Source organism: Anas acuta, chromosome 5, assembly GCF_963932015.1.
Source record: "Anas acuta chromosome 5, bAnaAcu1.1, whole genome shotgun sequence".
NCBI classification, from domain to species: Eukaryota; Metazoa; Chordata; class Aves; order Anseriformes; family Anatidae; genus Anas; species Anas acuta.
The window spans coordinates 3,136,938-3,157,139 of NC_088983.1; the positions used below are offsets into that span (position 1 = coordinate 3,136,938).

The 20,202-nt window shown below is 58.9% G+C and overlaps 2 protein-coding genes across 4 annotated transcripts in view; both read left to right on the forward strand.

Moving 5' to 3' along the window:
• FRMD6 (FERM domain containing 6) overlaps positions 1–6,025 on the forward strand; it is a 31,957-nt gene extending 25,932 nt beyond the window's left edge. For all 3 annotated transcript variants that reach the window (XM_068682273.1, XM_068682272.1, XM_068682274.1), the window contains 5 exons: positions 36–210; positions 2,330–2,653; positions 2,757–2,888; positions 3,424–3,515; positions 3,623–6,025. In XM_068682273.1, the coding sequence (XP_068538374.1) occupies positions 36–210; positions 2,330–2,653; positions 2,757–2,888; positions 3,424–3,515; positions 3,623–3,907 (1,008 nt within the window). In that variant the 3' untranslated portion in view covers positions 3,908–6,025. The remainder of the gene's footprint in view (positions 1–35; positions 211–2,329; positions 2,654–2,756; positions 2,889–3,423; positions 3,516–3,622) is intronic.
• A 2,042-nt stretch (positions 6,026–8,067) lies between these two features.
• On the forward strand, positions 8,068–20,202 carry GNG2 (G protein subunit gamma 2). Its single transcript, XM_068682276.1, has 4 exons — positions 8,068–8,276; positions 19,252–19,318; positions 19,613–19,746; positions 19,966–20,202. Exons 3-4 carry the CDS (start codon positions 19,660–19,662, stop codon positions 20,092–20,094), a joined length of 216 nt encoding a protein of 71 aa, XP_068538377.1. The 5' UTR covers positions 8,068–8,276; positions 19,252–19,318; positions 19,613–19,659; the 3' UTR covers positions 20,095–20,202.

Consider the following 20,202-nt stretch of genomic DNA (forward strand, 5'->3'; position numbering starts at 1 on the left):
CCAATCTTGAAGAGCTTCCCCTGGTTCGTGCGCAGGGCAAGAAGTTCGAGATCCTTCCCGACGGGCTGCCCTCGGCCAGGAAACTCATTTACTACACGGGCTGCCCGCTGCGCTCCCGCCACCTCCTGCAGCTGCTCAGCAGCAGCCACCGGCTCTACATGAACCTGCAGCCCGTGCTGCGCCAGGTCCGCAAGCTGGAGGAGAACGAGGGTAGGTGCCGGGGGGGCTGCCCGGCAAACCCTGCCCCTGCCGGGCTCGCTGCCCGGCCTGGGGATGGAGGGCACCCCATGGATGGAGGGCACCCCATGGGTCCCCTTGATGGTGTGTTAGAGTGGTCCTGGTCCTGGTTCAGAGTCGGGCTGGGGGTGGCCAAAAGTCCTCTCCGGGTTGGGGTGGGTGCCTGTGGATATCCCTGGGATTTTGGGGGATGGGTGTGAGCCCTGCTGTGCTCCCCGAGGGCCCAGTTCCTCCCAGTGCCTCAGCACGGCGCTTCCCAGTGCCCCATGGCCCTTCCCCAAGCTTGTAAGACCCTTGTGGAAACATACAGTCCTCTCCCTTCTCCTTCTCCTTCTCCTTCTCCTTCTCCTTCTCCTTCTCCTTCTCCTTCTCCTTCTCCTTCTCCTTCTCCTTCTCCTTCTCCTTCTCCTTCTCCTTCTCCTTCTCCTTCTCCTTCTCCTTCTCCTTCTCCTTCTCCTTCTCCTTCTCCTTCTCCTTCTCCTTCTCCTTCTCCTTCTCCTTCTCCTTCTCCTTCTCCTTCTCCTTCTCCTTCTCCTTCTCCTTCTCCTTCTCCTTCTCCTTCTCCTTCTCCTTCTCCTTCTCCTTCCTCCTTCTCCTTCCTCCTTCTCCTTCCTCCTTCTCCTTCCTCCTTCTCCTTCCTCCTTCTCCTTCCTCCTTCTCCTTCTCCTTCTCCTTCTCCTTCTCCTTCTCCTTCTCCTTCTCCTTCTCCTTCTCCTTCTCCTTCTCCTTCTCCTTCTCCTTCTCCTTCTCCTTCTCCTTCTCCTTCTCCTTCTCCTTCTCCTTCTCCTTCTCCTTCTCCTTCTCCTTCTCCTTCTCCTTCTCCTTCTCCTTCTCCTTCTCCTTCCTCCTTCTCCTTCCTCCTTCTCCTTCCTCCTTCTCCTTCCTCCTTCTCCTTCCTCCTTCTCCTTCCTCCTTCTCCTTCCTCCTTCTCCTTCTCCTTCTCCTTCTCCTTCTCCTTCTCCTTCTCCTTCTCCTTCTCCTTCTCCTTCTCCTTCTCCTTCTCCTTCTCCTTCTCCTTCTCCTTCTCCTTCTCCTTCTCCTTCTCCTTCTCCTTCCTCCTTCTCCTTCCTCCTTCTCCTTCCTCCTTCTCCTTCCTCCTTCTCCTTCCTCCTTCTCCTTCCTCCTTCTCCTTCCTCCTTCTCCTTCCTCCTTCTCCTTCCTCCTTCTCCTTCCTCCTTCTCCTTCTCCTTCTCCTTCTCCTTCTCCTTCTCCTTCTCCTTCTCCTTCTCCTTCTCCTTCTCCTTCTCCTTCTCCTTCTCCTTCTCCTTCTCCTTCTCCTTCTCCTTCCTCCTTCTCCTTCCTCCTTCTCCTTCCTCCTTCTCCTTCCTCCTTCTCCTTCCTCCTTCTCCTTCCTCCTTCTCCTTCTCCTTCTCCTTCTCCTTCCTCCTTCTCCTTCCTCCTTCTCCTTCCTCCTTCTCCTTCCTCCTTCTCCTTCCTCCTTCCTCCTTCCTCCTTCCTCCTCCTCCTCCTCCTCCTCCTCCTCCTCCTCCTCCTCTTCCTCCTCCTCCTCCTTTTCTTTCTTTTTCCTCTTCCTCCTCCTCCTTCCCCTCTTCCCCTTCCCCTTCTCCTTTTCTTCCCTTTTCTCCTTTTCCTCTTCCCCTTCCTCCTCTCCATCTTCCTCCTCCTCTTCCTTCTCCTTCTCTTTCTTCTTCCCCTTCCTCCTCCTGCTCCTTCTCCTCTTCTTCCTCCTTCCCCTTCCCCTTTTCTTCCCTTTCTTCCTCCTCTTCCTCCTCCTCCTCTTCCTTCTCCTTCTCTTTCTTCTTCTTTCTCCTCCTCCTCTTCCCCTTCCTCCTCTCCATCTTCCTCCTCCTCTTTCTTCTCCTCTTTCTCCTTCCCCTTCCTCCTCTCCATCTTCCTCCTCTTCCTCCTCCTTTTTCTTCTCTTCCTCTCCTTCCTCCTCTCCTTCCTCCTCCTCCCCCCACTGGAGGCAGCGCCCAGCACCTCCAGAGCCCCTCACCCACCTCCCCCAGCCCCGCGTGCCCCCGACGGAGCCGCCTCCCATCACACCACCCCTTTGGGTTTGGGTTTGGCACCCTGTGGGTGGCTTGGGGTTGCCGTGGGGGGCTCAGGGTGCCGCGTACCACCCCGGCAGAGAAGAAGCAGTACCGCGAGTCCTACATCAGCGACACCTTGGACCTGGACATGGAGCAGCTGGAGAAACGCTCGCGGGCCAGCGGCAGCAGCGCCGGCAGCCTCCGGCACAAGCGCCTGTCGCGGCACTCCACGGCCAGCCACAGCAGCTCCCACACCTCGGGCATCGAGGCCGACCCCAAACCCCGCGAAACGGGGCCCGAGGAGCCCGGCGTCCACCGCAAACTCAAGACCTGCAGCTCCATGACCAGCCACGGCAGCTCCCACACCTCCGGCGTGGAGAGCGGGGGCAAGGACCGGCTGGAGGAGGACTCCCAGGATGAGGGTGAGAGACCCCAGTGCCTCGTTTCCCCCCCTTCCCGAGGGCTCTTGGGGTGCTTCTCCGCGCTCAGCCGTCCCCATAAATCCCCCCCCCTTGCCCTGAGCAGAGATCGAGATGCTGGTGGACGACCCCCGGGAGCTGGAGCAGGCGGGGGAGCTGGCGCTGGAGGTGAGCCCCGAGATGTGCGTCTACATCACCGAGGACATGCTGCTGTCACGGAAATTCAACGGGCACTCAGGTAACACCAGCTGCTCCCCTCCTCCCCTGCCTTTCCTCTTCCACGTTTGTCTCGCTGTGGGATAAAGCAAAACGAGCCCGAGAGTCCTCTTGGGAATTTTCGGGTGCCCAGTGGGTGGAGGGGAGGATGGGGCACGTGCAGCCGGGTGAAAATGTGAAAAGCCCCAAAAATGTGGGTTTTTCTAAGAGGAGGGTTTGCTTTAATTTTTTTTTGGGGGTGCACGAGGAAATGAAGCACAAACCCAAGCAGCAAGCCCCTGGGACAGCGGGCAGGGGGTGGCAGGAGGCTTGTGGGGACGCCGGGAACGAGGGCAGAGGTGCCCTGGCCGGAGCCAAATGTGGTCGTTGGGAATAATTTCGGCTTTGGGGGCCGTTTTGGTGCCGATTTGGGATGCTTTGTGGGTGCCACCCAGCTGGGGGTGCCATCCATAGGGGGGTGCCTTCTATCCAAACGCAATGGGGTGGGCACCCCAAGGGAGCTGCAATGCCATGAGATAACCTTCACACCCTCCTCTTCCTCTCTCCCCCCGGCGCAGGGCTGATCGTAAAGGAGCTCAGCTCCTCCACCTCCAGCTCCTCGGAGACGGTGGTGAAGCTGCGGGGGCAGAGCACGGACTCCTTACCCCAGGTAGGTGCCACCCACGGGCTCCTCACCCCGCAGCCCCTCTCCCGGAGAGGTTTGGATCTCCCTTTCCCCGAGGGACCCCGGCTCCTGACGCCCTTTCTTTCACCCAGACGGCGTGCAGGAAACCCAAAACCTCGACGGACCGGCACAGCCTGAGCCTGGACGACATCAGGCTCTACCAGAAGGACTTCTTGCAGCTGGCCGACCTGTGCCAGGACACGGCGCAGAGCTACACCTTCGGCTGCGCCCACGGCTTGGCCGAGGACGGCCTCTACTGCCACGGCTGCTTGGCCCAGCAGTGCCTCAACATCCAGGAGGGCTTCCCCGTCAAACGAACCAGCAAATATTTCTCGCTGGACCTGACCCACGACGAGGTCCCGGAGTTTGTCGTCTGAGCGCGGAGAGGCTGGGACTGGCTGCTGTGTGTGTGTGTCCCCCCCTCATCTCCCCGGCAGCCTTTTGCCTTTGGGAATGGTTTGTGCAGAGCACAAAGTCCTGGTGCGCCTCGGAGGAGCACAGCTCGCTTGGCCAGCCCCCGTTTTTTCCTCAGTGCCTCGGGGTAAATTTTGGTTTTCTCCCCTCCCGGCCCCTTCCCTTTGCGCCGCCGTGCCGCTCGGTGGCGAGGAGATGCTGGGAAGGAAAGACCGGATCGCTGCGCCCAAGCCAAGCCAAAGAGATGTAAATCCCCTCCAGGCCAGTATGGGAAGCAATAAGCAGCCGGGGATGATGTCCCTGCTCGGGGAAGGGAGGGGAGGAAGGCGTCAGCGGGTTGCTGCCGAGGCAGTGCCCGAACCCAGATCTTCCAAAAAAAAAAAAAACAAAAAAAAAAAACGCGCTGGAGCTCGGTCCCGGTCCCGCTGGGGGACGCGGGGCGAGCGGGGCCTTCAGGCCTTCACGGAGCTTTATTTAAAAAAAAAAAAAAAAAGAAGAAAAAAAAAAAAAAGAAACCAAAAATACCGCACCCAAGAAAACCCAAAGGAAAGGAGAACGGAGAAGGATGGGTCACCCGTGACGACGCTGCAATAACGCTCCCCGACCGATAAATACCTACAAATCCCATATATAAATACATCCGAGTACGAATGTTTATATATGTCCGGATCCCACAGACCCGTTTTCAGTTTGTTTCTGCGCTGAAATGCCTTTTGGACAAAGGATACGCCTTCCTTTCACGAAGCATACAGACAATCAGATTGTTTTTTGTTTTTCCAAGCACTCAGAGACTTTCCTAGCCAGGAGAAAGCTCCGATTGAACACGGCTTTCCCTGCGCCCTTCAGGCTTTTACGCTTCGAACGGCTCTGCCAAAGGACGGTGGCCACGTGCTGGGAAAAGGCACCTCGGTTTTTGTTTTTTTTCGGAGAGCATCCCCGGGAAGGTGCAAGGAGGGGAAAGCGCCGGGGCAGCGCGTCCTCGCGGCACAACGAGGGTTTAGCCGTCGACAGCCAAAGTTTTACCCTGTTTTGATATTACCGCCTTTTTTTTTTTTTTAAACTGGAAACTTTTCTTAAAAAAAAAGAAAAAAAAAAAGAATATTTTATAAATAAGCACAATCTTATTTTTCTAAGAAATGTTCAGATTTTGGGGGGGGATCGGTACCAAAAAAAAAAGCGGAGCGGAGCTGTCGGCACAGTGCCAAAAAATTCGGGGTTATTGCTGGGTGGGAGGGGTGGGCACGGTGGGACTGATGTGTGTTATGGGAAAATGATGTAGGGATGCCAGCAGGAGGCTGGGGACCCCGTGGAAATCCCCCCGAAACCCACCCAAGGCAGCGGTGGGATGCTGCGTGGGGGCTCAGGGCCCTGCGTCAGTTTTTGGGGACCCCAAAAGGCCGAGGGATGGCGGTGACACCGCATCCCGGGCTGGGGTGCTGGGGTTTGCTACAGGCAGCCACCGTCCCTGGGTGGCTTACGGTGTGCTGAGGGGGTCGGGAAATCCCCCAAATTCATCCCTGGCCTCTTCCCCTTCCCTGCAAGGCTGCGGCGTGCGCCATTTGGGCACAAAATGCGCAAATTCGTGATGGAGGAGCATGGGGGGGGGATAGTGGCAAGCTCAAGGCCTCACTGTCCCTTTCCCCACCTCATCCCACAGCCAAAACTGAACCAGAGCAGCTCCCAAAACCCAAAACCAAGCACCAAGCAGGGTCGCTGGCAGCGGTGTGGGGTGAGAGGCCAACATGTGCCCGGGGGCTGCGGGGTGCAGAGGGTGCCGCACGGGTCCGGGACCGCTGTGTGGGGTGGGATGGGGCGTTATGGGGTTGTCGGTGGCCTTCTGAGGTTGGTGCTGGTCCCTCGGCAACACCGAGGTGGCCGCGTGCCCGAGCTGCGTGGTCCTTTCTGTGAAAGGAGCCTCCTGGCAGGGCGAGGCGATTGCGGAGTGACCGCGTGGCGAAAGCCAAACCCGAGTAAAACGGCCCCAAAAACCCCAGCGCCGTGTGCTTTGTGTAACGAAGAGGTTTGTCGGGCGCCTTGTGCGGTGCGGCCGGAGGTGACAATAAAAGTGCCCCTTGTTTGCATCCCCTTGGCTCGTGGCGATTTGAGGATTGAAGAAGGGATGGAAGGCGGAGGGCAAAAGAGGCTGGGAGGGGGGGTCCCCAACCCTGTCCCCCTGCCCTGTCCCCTGCCCGCTGCTGCCAGCCAAGCGGTGGCATTTGCTGCCATCCTGTGGCCGTGTCCCCGGCCCCATCCTGCGTGGGGAGCCCTGTGTGTACCAGGGACCCCCTTTGTCCCCAGAAATAGCCCTTGGCCTTGGTGGGAACGTGCCCAGAGGAGGCAGCGGGTGGGCACCGGTCCCTGTGGGCTTTCCATGGTTCCCCGCTGGATTTTCGGAGCAGCCTCGTGCAGGAGGGACGAGCACGACGCAGTGCACGGCATTTTTGGAGGGGTCGGCGTTGCGTGCTGCTAAGTATAGCCTCCAGATTCCATCGCCGGCCTATAAAAACCTACATTTTCCTCGAACCAGATGTCGAATCCTTTTTATTTTGGCAGCGCAGCGGGCAGCAGCCCCACGGCTGGGGCAGAGCCAGCGCTCTCCCCTCCTGCAGGCTGCGCCCGGCGAGCGCTTTTCCACGGATCCTGCGCCATCCGAAGGCATCTGGGGGCTTTGTCCCTCTTCCGAGGGCTTTGTCCCCATGGGGGGAGCTCCAGGGGAAGGGCTCCTCCAGCTCCCATCCCTCTCCAAGCTCTTTTTTGGGCCGCCCTCGTGCCCCCGGTGCCGGCAGCCGCCAGCTTTCCGATTTCACAGGTTCGAGCTTTCGCTGCGAGGTTGGAGTTTCGTCTCCGGGAGCTGCTTCTCCTCCAGGCTTCGCACCCCTCTGCCATCGCTGCTGTGCCAGGAGCACCGCGCAACGGGGCGACGTGGAACTGGTTACGCTCAAAAGCCAAAAAAAAAATGGGAAAACTGGATTTAAAGGGAAAAAAAATCAAATACCAAGAGGAGAAGCGCTTTGGAGGTGAACCGTGCTGATTTAAGGATACAGCCCGGCGCAAAACGCCCTGCAAAGGGCAAAACGCCCCGCGCCCCCCGCTCGGTGTGGGGTTTTGGTGCTGGATGTTCCCCTTGGGGGGTCAGATCCAGGCCTTTTGGGGTGCCGGGTGCTGGCTGAGCGGGTGCCGTGCGGTGCTTGCAGGGCAGCCTCGGAAATCAGTCATCGGCGTTGCTGTGGAAACGGGGGGAAAACCCATTTTCTCGCAGCCCATCGCCTCCCTTGCAGGAAACGCGCTCGGAGCACGGGGAGGCCACTGGGGGCCCCCGGTTTTTGGGGGGGGACACAAGACGCTCATGGACCCACAGATCCCATTGTGGGGCTGGGAGAGCTGCGGTACCCCAAATGGCACCAGCCTCTGCCAGGGGGCTGCCAAAGGCATCCCCTAAATCAACCCAGTGCCACTGGGTGCCCAGTGCCACTGGGAGCACCCCCCCCCTGGCACCTCGCCCCCGTGTCTCCTGTGGGATCTGTGATCCTGCTGCGTGCCCGGGATCTCCTCGGGATCCCAAACAGATCTGTGGGGTCAGCCAGGGCCCCGCAGCTGGGACATCAGCGCTTGTTTTGGGGTGCGGGTGGGGGAAAGAAAAAGGTTTTATAAAAACCCCGACGGTGCTCGCCAGCTGCTAAAATCCTAAAAAATAAAAAAAAAAAAAAAAAAAAGAAAAAATCCTGATCTTAAAATCTGGGCGTTTGGGTTTAAAGAGCTGAAAAAGGAAATACAAAATGGGGAGCGCGGAGGGTCTGGGGGGGTTGGATTGGGGGTGCCGGGGGGATGTGATGGGTGCAGGGGTGGGATGGGTGCAGGAGGTGATGGGGGGCGTGATGGGGGTGCAGGACGCAGGAGGGGGGGTTGTGGGGTCGGTGTGGGGCGGGGGGGGGGGTTGTGGGGCAGGGCAGGGCAGGAGGGAGGGGAAGGGAGGGGAGGGAAGGGAAGGGGAAGGGAGGGGAGGGGAGGCTGGGGCGCAGCGGGGTCTTGCAGAAAAGCGGTGCGCAGAGAACGGGGGGTCGGAGGGGCGGGGAGGGGAGGGAGAGCAGCAGCAGGAGGAGGAGGAGGAGGAGGAGGAGGAGGAGGAGGAGGAGGAGGAGGAAGTCGGGGCCGAGCCGCTTCCTGTAGGCAGAGGGATGAGCGCAGACAAAGCTGGGTGGGGACTCGGCGCTCCGGGCTGCTGCTGACCACCCCTCCTGCTGCCTCCATCCCTCCCTCCATCCCTCCATCCATCCCTCCATCCATCCGTCTGTCCTCCCCCCGGCGAGCCGGGGCAGCTCCAGCCGCCTGCAGGTACCTCCGAGGGCTGGGGAGGCACTGGGAGGCACTGGGAGGCACTGGGAGGCACTGGGAGGCGCTGGGAGCGCAGCCACCGGGGCTTGCGGGCAACTGGGAGCGCCCGGCACTGTGCGCACTGGGCGCACTGGGAGCGCTGGGGTTTGGGCAGCCCCCCCCGTGGCAGCCCCACCCCTGGCTGGCTGCTTGCGGCGGGCCCCAAAGGGCCCCCCCCAACCCTCTACACCCCAAAAAAGAGGGACAAAAAAAAGCTGAGCCCACCCAAACCCCCTGGGTGCCACCCCCGGGCAAGGGCGGCGGCGCCCCATCACCCCACCGGCACCCCATGGGGACCCGCTGCCACCCACCCCAGGACCCCCGGCGGTGATGGCACCTGCCTGGGGACACTGGGGGGACTGGGAGGACTGGGAGGACTGGGGGGACTGGGGGAAGGTGCCTGGCGCACGGCGCTCAGCCTCCCCAACAAAGCTCTGATTTACAGGGGCCGATCCTGGGTTAATCAACTGATTTGCCATCACACGAAAGGCTTTTGCCGAGGATGAATGAGGAGTAGTGTTCTCTCCTTTTTCCTTTTTTTTTAATTTATTTTTTATTTATTTATTTTTTCCTTCCCCTACAAAGGGCTTTCCCTGCCCTAAATCCCTGCCGGAACCTCTGGCTTGGGGACGGAGCTGCCCCCAGCCTGGTTTGGAGGGGGAAATTTTGGGGTGCACCATCCCTGCGCCGGCAGCCCTCCGCCTGGGGATTTTGATTGAAATCCTGCTTTTTTTTTCCCAGCTGTGGCCATACAACAGGCAGCAGCACGGCTTGTGCAGGGCGTCGGGACAAGTACCCACGGCAGAACTCCCCTCCTGGGGATGCACGGGGGGGAGACCCCTTGGGGAGAGCCTCTCCAGGGGTCCCCTGCGCCGGAGGGAGGGGAAGGCGGCCAAAAACTTTGGTTTTCCTGCTGCCTCGTGGGAAAACGGATTTATATTTTGGCAAAAACTTGAATCTGGGCTCTCCATCCTTCTTGCTAACGAGGCCCTGATAAAGTCGGGGCGTGCTGCCCCAGGGGGGCACAGGAGGGAAGGGCTGGGGTCGGGGCACACGCCCTGGCACCGGGCTGGGGCCAGGCATGGAGGCTTTTTCCTTATAACTGGATTTCCCTGAATGCAGCTGGAAGCCTGCGATTTTAATCCTCTTTTCTGCCATATGGCCGCTGGCTGGATTGAAATATGACTCAATTAATTATTGCCAGGAAAGCCCCGGGGCGAAGCCTTTCTTTCTCCAGGAGGGTGCCCGGGGGCTTTTCTCACCCCGTGCTGTGGGGCGTGGGGCCGGGCTGCCCCCTTGGCACCGTTCTTGGTGCTTTTTTTCAGCTTTTTCAGCCCCGCCTTGGCTTGCCAGGGGCGTGCTGCCACCTGTGCCACGAGTGTGGCGGTCTCAGCCCCATCTGGATGATGACCGGAGTCGCTCTCACACCCAGCACGGTGACCCCAAGGTGGGGGACCCACAGGTCCCCTGCCCCAAGCTGCACTCCCTGCACGTGCCCTTCCTCTCCCCACAGCCCTGGATGTGCACGCACTGGAGGATGCTCTGGGACGGCACTGGGATGCTCTGGGATGGCACTGGGATGCTCTGGGACCTGCCACCTTTTTTCCAGGCACCCACACAACCCCAGAGGATGGCTCTGGGTGCGCGCAGCGCTCAGCCACATCGGGGACGGGTGGCAGCAGCGGGGCACACGATGTGATTCCCGGCAGGTAGTGGGGTGTGTGCCACCAGAGGAGCCCTACTACTATTATAATTATAATTTTGAAGCCCCAAAACACACAGCTTTTTCACCACTCAGCACGGGAGCAGCCGGGAGCTTGGCGAAAACGCCTTGCACGGCGAGGCGGTGCCTCCCCACCCAGCCCCCGTGAGCGCGCCCGCACGGCTTTGGCTGTTTTGGCCTCAAAACAGCGGCGGCCGAGGCACCACTTCTCCTTTTGAAAACCCGTGAGTCATGGGAGGAGGGAAGCAGCGCCGGCGCATGCTGTTTCCATAGCAATTGGGGCTGGCGAGCCAGCGCCGAGCCCTGCAGCCCCCAAAAACGCTGCCCGGGGGGCTGCGGGGTGGCCACACCGCCCGGTCCCGCACCAGCTCCAGGGGGATTGGGACCGTCCCGCTCGTGCCGTGCTGTTTGCTGGCCACCTTGCCATCCCATAACCTCTTTTGGGTCAGGGATAAGGGGATCGCCCTGGGAAAAGCCTCATTTTTGGCACGAGTTGTGTCGGTGCTCAGTGTGAATGATCTGAGTGTTCCGGTCCTTAGTTGTGCCCGGGGCCGCGTGCGTTCACAGCATGCCAAAGCGGGAGAAACAAGCAAAGGGACCGGGGCGCATTTTTAATTTTTCTTCCTTTTCAGCCCCTTTCCTTGCTCTTTCTCCCTCTCTGGCTTCTCGCTCAGCCGCTCCGTGCGGTCGCAGCGGGTGCCGGGAGCAAGGAGGGGAGGAAAGGCAGAGGGAGATGCCACATCCCGTGCCGTGGTGCCTGGGTGCGGGATGCAGCACACGGTGCTGTGCTGGGAAGGGCACTTCTGTGCTTGTCCTTCCCCAAATTGACTGCCTGGCCACTTCCAGTTTGGGGTCACACCTTCCACGTGCGTTTTTTTAATTTTCTGTCTGCAAGGTGTGGTTGGAACACCCCCAGGACAGGTCCTCCACGGTGCAGGAGCAGCCCCGCATCCCAAATGGATGGGGAGAAGGGAAAGCGGGGGCTCTGCTCCTGCTGGGGATGGTGAGATGGCTGCAGGGGGGGGCGCAGGCTGCGTTTTCTGGCTGGATGAGCGAGGTTTGCTGCACGCTCTTGGCACGAGCAAGCTGGCTCTCGCCCCACTTCGAGGCAGGTCTGGGGAGAAGGACGGGCTCCAGCTGCTGTGGCTGGTGGGAGGACAGGGACTTGGCTCGGTGGAGAGGTGAGGTTGGCTCCAAAACTTCAGGGCTGGGCGAGCAGAGCCCACGGGCAGGATGTGGGGAGCAGCCCCATGGGGTCTGCAGGGGTTTTGGGGCTGTGGCTGGTGGGAGCAGTTCTCGGCCCCGACCCGTTCCTGGCCGCTGCCTCCTGCGTGCACGTCCTCGTGTGAGCCACGAGGAGGCTGAAGTCTGGCATAACGCTTCTCCTCCATCTCACGTAGGCAAAACCAAGTTTTCACACACTCAGTGGGGAAAAAAAAACATAAAGAAGTCTCTGAAATGGCATTGTACCAAACCTTAAAAACTTCCCACCTTGCCATTTGCGTGCAGCTGGTAACATTTTTGACAATTCCTGGGCAGCAGCTGTACCCAGACCAGCTCATCGTACCAAACACAGTTGGTTTTCACCTTATCTCATCCTCCGCTTGCTTATCACACAGGAATCATCTTCCCCTGTTGCTTCTTGTCGTCGTTGTGGCTCGGTCTAACTGGAGAGGGTCAGGGTGCTCCTGGGTTGTGCTTGGTGGGTACCGGTGCTGGTCTCCAGCAGCGGGGATGCTCCTGTGCGGGCTGAGATGCAGAGATGGGAAACCAGAGAAGTTTGCATTTAAAAAAGAGCAGCTCTGGGGTGCTCATCCTGGTGTGTTGGCTTCTTGATGGGTTGAAGGAGACCTCTGGATTTACCGAGCTCACAAAGAAGTGGCTGAGCTCATCCTTGCGCTGGAGCTCAGGAGCAGTGCTCGGGGTCGCAGACCTGGCAGCAGCGTGCGTCCTCCTGGCCCTTCCCGGAGCTCGTGGTGAGCTGTAGGTTTGCAGGTGGTGATGGTGCCTTTGGGGTTTCATCCCTTGGGGCACAGCACCGAGAAATGCCCTTCTCTGACGTGCTGAAGCACCAGCAGCACATCACGGTGGCACTGACACGTGTGTAAGACACGCCAACTTGGGAGTGAAAAAGCAGCATTACCTGAACCTTGGAGCTCATCACAGATCCTGAGCAATCAGTGCTCCTTCCTAGATAGCACGCAGTCCCAGCAGAGGGGAATAAACCCAGCACAGCACAGGATTTTCCTGCTGCAGCTGCCGGGAGCCCCCGCGGTGCTGCTGCCGTACCCCCACCGTGCTGCCCAGCACCCCTCCTGCTGCAGCATCCCCCCTTTTGGGGCTGCTAAAACCCATCCCTGCGGCTCGGCTGCCACGGCCGGAGCTGTTCCTTGGTGTCACGGGGACGTTGGTGCCATGGGCACCTCTGCAAGCAGACACAGACACGCTCACGACACCCTTGTGACTGGTGGGGAGCACAGGAGTGGGGCCAGATCCTACAGCCAGATCGGTCTGTGTGACCGAAAGGATTGTCCCACCCCACAGCCACAGGGACATGAGGCCAGGCAGGGCATCCACAGCAATTTTGGAGAATTTTAGGTCATTGTGGGTGGCCCTGAGGTGGGTGCCCTCATCCTCATGGCAGGGCAGGCTCGGGGTGCGTCCCTACACTCTGGGGCTGGCTGTGTGATGGGGCTGCTGCCATGCCGGGGCTCTTCCCTAGGCCAGGATGGTGTTACCAGCCCTGTAACTCCAAAATTTATGGCTTTGGGGGAAGGCTAAGTGTCTGCCTTGGACAAGGGTCGTTTTGTAGGGACACCAACACGTTGGATGGAGTCCCCTGAGCTGCACAAGGCCTGTCCGTCACCCCTGAGGTGACCAGGCCCCATCTCTGTCTGCTTGATAGTAAATCCCATGACACTTCTTGCTCTTATCTGACAAAAACCTCCCATCATCTCCAAGAAGGGGCCACGGATCTCTAGCGGGGCCATGGCCGCCCTCAGGAGGTGCCAACATGGCCGGGCTGCGACAGGCCCAGCCCCACACACAGCCCTGCAGGGCCTTGACGGGACATGATGGGACCCCTCCGGGGGCTCAGCAGGCATCCCAAAACCACCCCAAATCATGTTTGTGTAGGGGAGGCTTCCCAGCCCGTGTGTGGTTGGGTTTTGGCTCCTTGGGCTGCTCTTCTGGCACGTTTGGGCTGCCAGGAGCACACTCGGCCTCACTCGTGTTATGGTTCTCGCCCCCTCTCGCACCAGCTCCCAAATTTGCCCCGTTTTGGCAGGAGCTGGATGGGGAGAGTGAGGAGATGGCTCCTCCCTTGACAGCTGGGATGAACGAGGGGCTGGCTGGTGTTGCAGATGGAGCCCAGGCCGTGTGGTTTGGGGTTTTTTGGCTCAATGTGTTAGCCCCAGGAGCTGGTGGCCTCAGGGGGGCTGCCCAAGGGTCTGTTCAGTCCCCCCTTCATTTTGGGCTTTTCCCAGGGGTTTGGCAATGAACCACCATGCTCCTTGCCCCTTTAGGATGGAGGGGGCCCCTGGAGGTGCCCAGTCCCACCTCTGGGCATCATATGGGTCCTTGTGGGCCCAGCAGCACATCAGCAGCCACTTGACCCTAAAAGCACACGGTGCCCTGGCCAGGTCTCCTCCACCCAGCTCCATGTGCCTGCTTGGGGTCTTCTACCCCCTCAGAGGGTCTCCAGGGGTTTGGGGGTCTTTGGGGTGGGTCGTCAGCCATCCACAACCTATAAACACTGCTCAGAGCTCTTCTCATCCATCCCAAACTGGGTCTGCAGCTCCTCTCATGCTGGGACGTGCCCATGAATGGGGTCTTCTGCCCCAAATGGGAACACTTTGAATGCTGACAGGGACAAATCCACGGCCTGGTGGCACCACCACGAGACCCGTGCCCCATCCCACCCCAAGGGCAGCCTTTCGGCAAGGCTCCAGGCTCCATTATTCAAGTCATGCTGACCTGATTGCGCTTCACCCCCCTTGTATTTTTAATGCCGCGGAGCCGTGATGGTGTTTGTGCGGAGCTCGCAGCGCCGCTGCCATCAAAATACGTTGCATTATTTATCAGCTGATTTAATATAATTGCTGCTCAGCCTGACGTCCCCGCCTGGGGGCCGTATTCATGGCCGGTGCTTCCTGGCTGATGCCTGCGGGGGGGACGCTGCCGCCCCCGGCTCCTCCCTCCATGCTGGGCCAGGCAGGAGTAAAAAGATGATGTTAAAAAAAAAGATGATGTTAAAAAAAAAGATGATAATACAGCAACCCAGGCTTTTAGGGGGGCATTGACAGCAAATAAGGGACACACCGATGATTTTCAGGCCTAAATCTGAGCCCTGGACTAACGTTTCCATTAACGGATGTCAAACTTAGGCTGTTTTGGCATCGATGCTACTCCTCCATCCTACCTGTAACCAAAGCCTGGCCCCAAAGGTCATGCATCCCATGGCCAGGATGCACCCTACAACCTCGGGTCCCATCCTGCCCCACATCCCTGGTGTGGCTTCACCCCAAAAACAGCGGGATGGATGGACAGGAGGGCACCTTGCGCCACTTTATCCCAGATTTGGCACACGTTCTTTTGGCTTTGCACATTTCCTTTACATTTTTTGCAAGGCAAAAAAATCTCAAACGTAAGAACACGGCCTCGGGGAGCAGCTCCCGGCTCCCTCTGCGTAAAGCGGGGTTTGCCAGGCGCGTGTCACCCCCGGCACGGCAGGGACGATGGCTGGGGTTACACGTGGTGCCAGCGGCTCAGCAGGGAACGTGGCAGGGATGTGGCTCAGGGGCTGTGGTAGCTCGTTGTAAATAACAGTGTGAGAAAAACTGGCTTTTGACAAAGGGAAAAAAATGCTCCGTGTGCGTTTTGTGGGAAAAACAGGCTGGTGAGGGATGTCAGGCTCCATGGGAAAACCTAGGTGCTCGCTGTACCTGGAGCTCAGTGGGAGAGGAGGCGAGGAGCAGGGACCCAGGTGTGCTCCCCGCCGCTGCCATCGTTTTGTGCTTTCTGCTTCTGAGCGAGATGCTCAGGGTTACAGCAAGAAGGGCACAGCAGCGAGTGGCAGAGGGGGAATTTAGCGGAGGCAATGTGGGTCAGCTCGCCACGCGAGGCCGGGGCGCCGGCAGCCTACTTCTGGCTCGCCTGCCCCTGCTAACCCGGTTTGCAGGGCTGCTCGCTCGCCTGCGGGTAGTAACTCCGCTCACCACATACTATTTAGCACGCTAAATTACTTTTACATAATTTTAATAGTAAGTTGAAAAGTACGGGGATCTATTTTCCCTTTTTTTTTTTTTCCTCTCCGCTTGGAAACCTGCTAAAATCACCCACATTTAGTGGTGATCCTCCTCCTGCTTGGGATGCGGCCGTCGGAGAGCTCTCTGCTTGCTTAGCAGGTGTCTTATTGATGCTGTCGCCAAACCCGTGCAGGTTAATCGTAGCCAAAAAGGCGTGGGAGGTTACTCTACAACCCCTGCACAAAGCGCAGCACATCCCGGGAAGCGGCTCCAAAGCTCTCCGTCTCCACGCGGTGCGCGAGTAGCGGCTCTCAAAGGCACCTGCTCTGGATTTATGTATGAAAAAAAGATAGAAAGTGAAAAAAAAAAAAAAAAGAGAGAAAAGGAGGAAGAAAAAACCAGCTTCCAGCCTCCTGCTTTGATGGCTGCGGCGCAGGGATGGGGAGAGAAGCGGTGCTCAGCAGCACCGGGGCTCTGCTCCACCCCAGCGGATAGGCTGTGACCTGTTTGATGTATTTGAAGCTGGAAATAGATCCTTATGAGTAATGTGGTTCAGGTGCTTATCACTAATTAATTAATTCTTTTGTACTGCAGATGCCTAATTAAAGCAGTCTAAGGTAATTCCCGGGGGGTCTCGAGCTAATGGGGGTGGTTCAGGGGGTTGTTTCTGCGCTGATGTAACTTGTTGGGCAATTCCCCCGCGGCCGGGGAGGTTTATTAGGCTTCGTGTGGCTGGTACTTAAAATAAAATTCCAATAAAGGTTTGGTTCGGGTGAAATCATCAGAGATGGCAGCGGGGCTCCCGGAGCGCAGCTGGAGGCTTCACCTCTGGGGGTACGGGAGCAAAAAGCGCCGCGGGGCTCTCGTGCTGGGAGTGAAAGTCGCAGGGCTGGGCTTTAACTGGGCCAAACTGGTGGCTTCCCAGCTTCCCTGTCCCCGTCCCCAGTAAGTGGCCACGGCTTCGAATGAAGGGCCACCTCGAGCAAGGCTCAGCAGGGATTTGTCCCTTCAGGAGTGGTGTCGGTGCAGCCAAATGCCCAAATCTGTTTGCCAAAATGTTCCCAAAGCTCACCCCGTGCCTCCCCTTGGGGTCTTTATCTCGGCGCTGGAAGTAAGCAGCAGGATGCTAGGGGGTGAAACTTGGAGGTATTTTGGTGAAGGAATCAAGAATTGAAGGAAGAAAGAGCTCAGCGCGGTGATGCCTCCTCTAACCGAAGGGTGATTTGGGTTTCGGATGGTCTCAGAAAGGAGCTTTTGGGGTTTTCTGCTCTCCTCTGTTCCCAAGCAAGACCCCTGTGGTTTTGGCTGAGCAGGGGCAGAGCCGTGGTGCCGTGAGCACCCAAATCGTGTTTGAGAGCAGAACCAAACAACGAAAAGGAAGTTGAGGTTGCTTTCTGTTTGCCTTCTCTTCTGAACCGTTGGGGCACGTGTGGGAAAACAAAAACCCCGGGTTCTCACTCGGGTGTGACGCCCGCGGGGACGCCTTGGGGCACGAGGGGAACCCTGCGGCAGGGCCCCCAAATGCTTGGGGCTGGGGCCGCCCCTTCCCACACCCAGAGCCGGGGCTGCAGCACCCCAGCACGCTGCTTTGGAGGCTTTTGGGGTGTGAGTGGGGGGATCCTGTGCCGTTTCCTCCGTCCCTAAGCGAGATTTTGGCTTTGGTTGTGGCCGGGGATGGACGGAGGGGGCAACCAGAGCTCAGCCCCCTAGGATCCAGGACCAGCGATGAGCCCCCAATCCCTCACGCTGCTTTTGGAGACAAAACAGCCTCCAAATCTCCCCCGGGGTGCCTCATCCCCTTGCCGTGCACCACCTGGGTGCCCAGGACCCCGGTGCAGCCTTTGGGGCGCAACGTGGGGCAGCGCCGAGACCCCCAACGGGGACAAGTCACCACCTTTGGGGCCGATCCGGGTGCCGGGCGGGATCGTTAGCGGGTGTGCTAACGAAGCAGTTTCCATGGAAACAGGCTCGGTTTCGGCTCCGGCGCCTTGCGATTTATTTATTTATCTATTTTATTCGCTGGCGCGCCTCCGACCCGCGGGCTGCTCCTCAGCAGGAAAACCCACGTCGGAGAAGGGGAATAAATCCCAGATGGGATGAGGGGCTGTGGGGTCCCGGTGAGGGGTGTGTGAGGATCCCAGGGGCTCCGAGCTGGCTAATTAATCCCGTGCCTAATGAAACAAGGGGCCACCAGCGCTTTGGGTGTGCCGGGGCTCCTTCCCCAGCCCCGTCTGCTGCTCAGCTCAGCGAGGCTGCCCCCTGGAAACGTGGCTCTTTGCTATTTTCTTTCTGTCTGTAGTATTTTTTTGGGGTCTTTCTGCGTGTATTTAGTCGTTAGTTTTCAAGCGAGCAGCCTATCTTTAGAGGCAGCCCTTAGCACAAGCACGGGGATGGCTCAAAAACGCATCCGCTCCCCCCGGGTGGTGCCGCTGGGCTCCGTTACCCCCCTATATCAGCCTTGGGGTGGGATGTGCAGGCGATGCCTGCCCCATAGGAACCACCCTGAGCCCTTTTCCCCCAAATCCTGGCTGTCCCCAGTGTGGTTTCCCTGCTGTGCAGCTCCCTGGGTGGACTTTTTTTTTTCAGGTGCACCCCCAGGCTGGGAGGTGCTCCGAAAATGCCCTGGGTGGGGGGTGCCGGGGTTGGCGAGCTGCTTTTTGGTCCTCGAGGTGGAGGAATCAAGAGGGTTTTCTCAGGCAGATGTCAGAGCTTTCGGTTTCCTTCCCACAGAGCCACCCTGCCTGGGTGCTGCTTTTCCTTTCGCTTCTCCAGGAGCGGTAGCGGGGAGAGCGATTTTCTTTAAAACAGGCAAAAACCACCCAGGACCTGGAGGAAAAAAAAAAAAAAAAAAGATGTGGTTTAAGGTGTTTGGGTTAAATTTAAGGTGTTTGGGTTAAATTTAAGGTGTTTGGGTTAAAGTTCTGGTTGTTAAACATTTCGGAGGATGCTGCACGCAACCTGAGATAAAACCCCGCTGACAGGGGAAGAGGGAGGCTCAGGTTTTGTGTTTGTGGGGCTGGAGACAAGGGGACGGAGCCCGTGCAAGGTGCAAACCAACTCACAGCTTGGGGTTTTGCTGTCCTGGGGAAAAAAACAGAGCTTTTGGCAAAACCGGACTGCGCAAACAAAAAAAAAGTCCCTGTCCCCGTGCCATGCAGCCCCTGGTGCTGTGGGGACCCCTGGCACAGGGCACTGCGTGTCCCCATGTCCCCCGCTGCAAATAGGGCTCAGGAAACGTCACAAAGCACGCTCCCAGGGCTGCTGTCACTGTAGGAACTCCCAAATTCCCCTAAGAACACTTCCTAGCAAGAGCCATCCTCAAATATTTGGGCATTTGAGCATCAAATCAGAGGATTTACCAGCTGGGGTGGTTTTTACGCGCCCGATGCTCTCGGCACCGACCCGCTATCCGTGCATGGAGCTTTGGGGTTTGCTCCCGGCGGTACCCTGGGTGTCCTCACTTTGGGATGGAAAATAATGCCTTTAGGGCTGTGCTTTTTTGACAGTCTGGGATATTTGGGGTGGTTTTCCAGTGCAGGATGGCCACGAGCTGTATTTTTGCATGAAGGAAGCACGCCCGGCGGCTCGCAGCGTGGACACGCCGGCTCCAAAAATATTGTCGTTCCCACGCTGTGCAGAGGGGCTGTCTCCTCCACCGGAGGCTGGGGATGCTCAAGGAGGGGGGGATAAGAGGGGAGGATTTCTGCTGATTTCGCTGGGAAACAGCCAAGGGACCGCTTGCCAGGAGCCCTCGGATATTTGCCCGCTGCCTCGAAACCTCTTCCTGTGCCGAGAGCCGCGCGGCGTGCAAACAAACAGCGTCACGGGGGACCTGGGGGGAGCGGAAGGAAACCCCCAGCCTGCCCGGGGGCCATAAATACCCCTATAACCGTGGCATCGCATCCATCTCCTCACCCTCCTTTTATTTTTTTCCCCCCCTTTTCTCTGTTTCTCCCTTTATTTCCAGCTGTCGGACGCCCGAGAGGAGCAGCCGTTCCCCTAGGGACACCCGTCGCCGGCGAGCCCTGCCTCTGGTAAAAGCAATCGCTGCTGGGACACCCCCCCAGGGGGTGTGGGGCTGCCTGGGGGGTGTAGGGTGGGCTGGGTGGGGTGGGTGCTGCGTTATGGGGTGGTGGTGCTGTTCTGGTAAGGGGCAGCACCGTGCCGGAGCGCCCCATTAATAGGAAATCCCTGCTCCAGCAACGATGCCGGTGGCTCTCTGCCCTCGTTAAACACGGGGTTTAAAAACCGCTCGGCATCCCCCAAATATTCTGGCGGCCCCCTAACACCCGGAGGCAGCCCCAGCGAGTCGCTTTTTGGGGTTTCAGGGCGGCGAGCAGCTCCGTGCCGAGCCCCCCGCGCGCCCGGCGTGCCGATGGCCAGCAACAACACCGCCAGCATAGCGCAGGCACGCAAACTGGTGGAGCAGCTGAAGATGGAGGCCAACATCGACAGGATAAAGGTAACGATGCCGGGACACCCCCGCGGGGTGCCGCGGGGCTGGGGGGTGCCGCGGGGAGGCCCCCAGGTGCGCCAAAATCCCTTGGGGAGCTCCTCCAGGGCGCGCTCCAAGCCCAAAGCATGGGCGGCGGTGATGGGGCGGGATGTCCCCAAGGGAACCGTGTTGTCCCCAAGGGGGGGATGTCCCCAAACAGCCCGTCCCCAGCTCCTTTTCTTCCAGGTGTCGAAGGCGGCGGCAGACCTGATGGCGTACTGCGAAGCCCACGCCAAGGAGGACCCCCTATTGACCCCCGTCCCGGCTTCAGAAAACCCCTTTAGAGAGAAGAAGTTCTTCTGCGTGATCCTGTAAACCCTCAAGGAGCCTGACGGGCGCTCAGGCCACCCTGAAGACTGACGTCGAGTTTTTAGGAACGGGGGGGGGACGACCTGCTAGTCCACAGAATTTAAACAAAACAAA

Excerpts from the sequence above, each read along its gene's own strand:
- GNG2 (XM_068682276.1), top strand. The coding sequence starts at position 19,660 with ATGGCCAGCAACAACACCGCCAGCATAGCGCAGGCACGCAAACTGGTG. Across the intron at positions 19,747-19,965 it reads CCAACATCGACAGGATAAAG|GTGTCGAAGGCGGCGGCAGA; the intron begins GTAACGATGCCG and ends CTTTTCTTCCAG.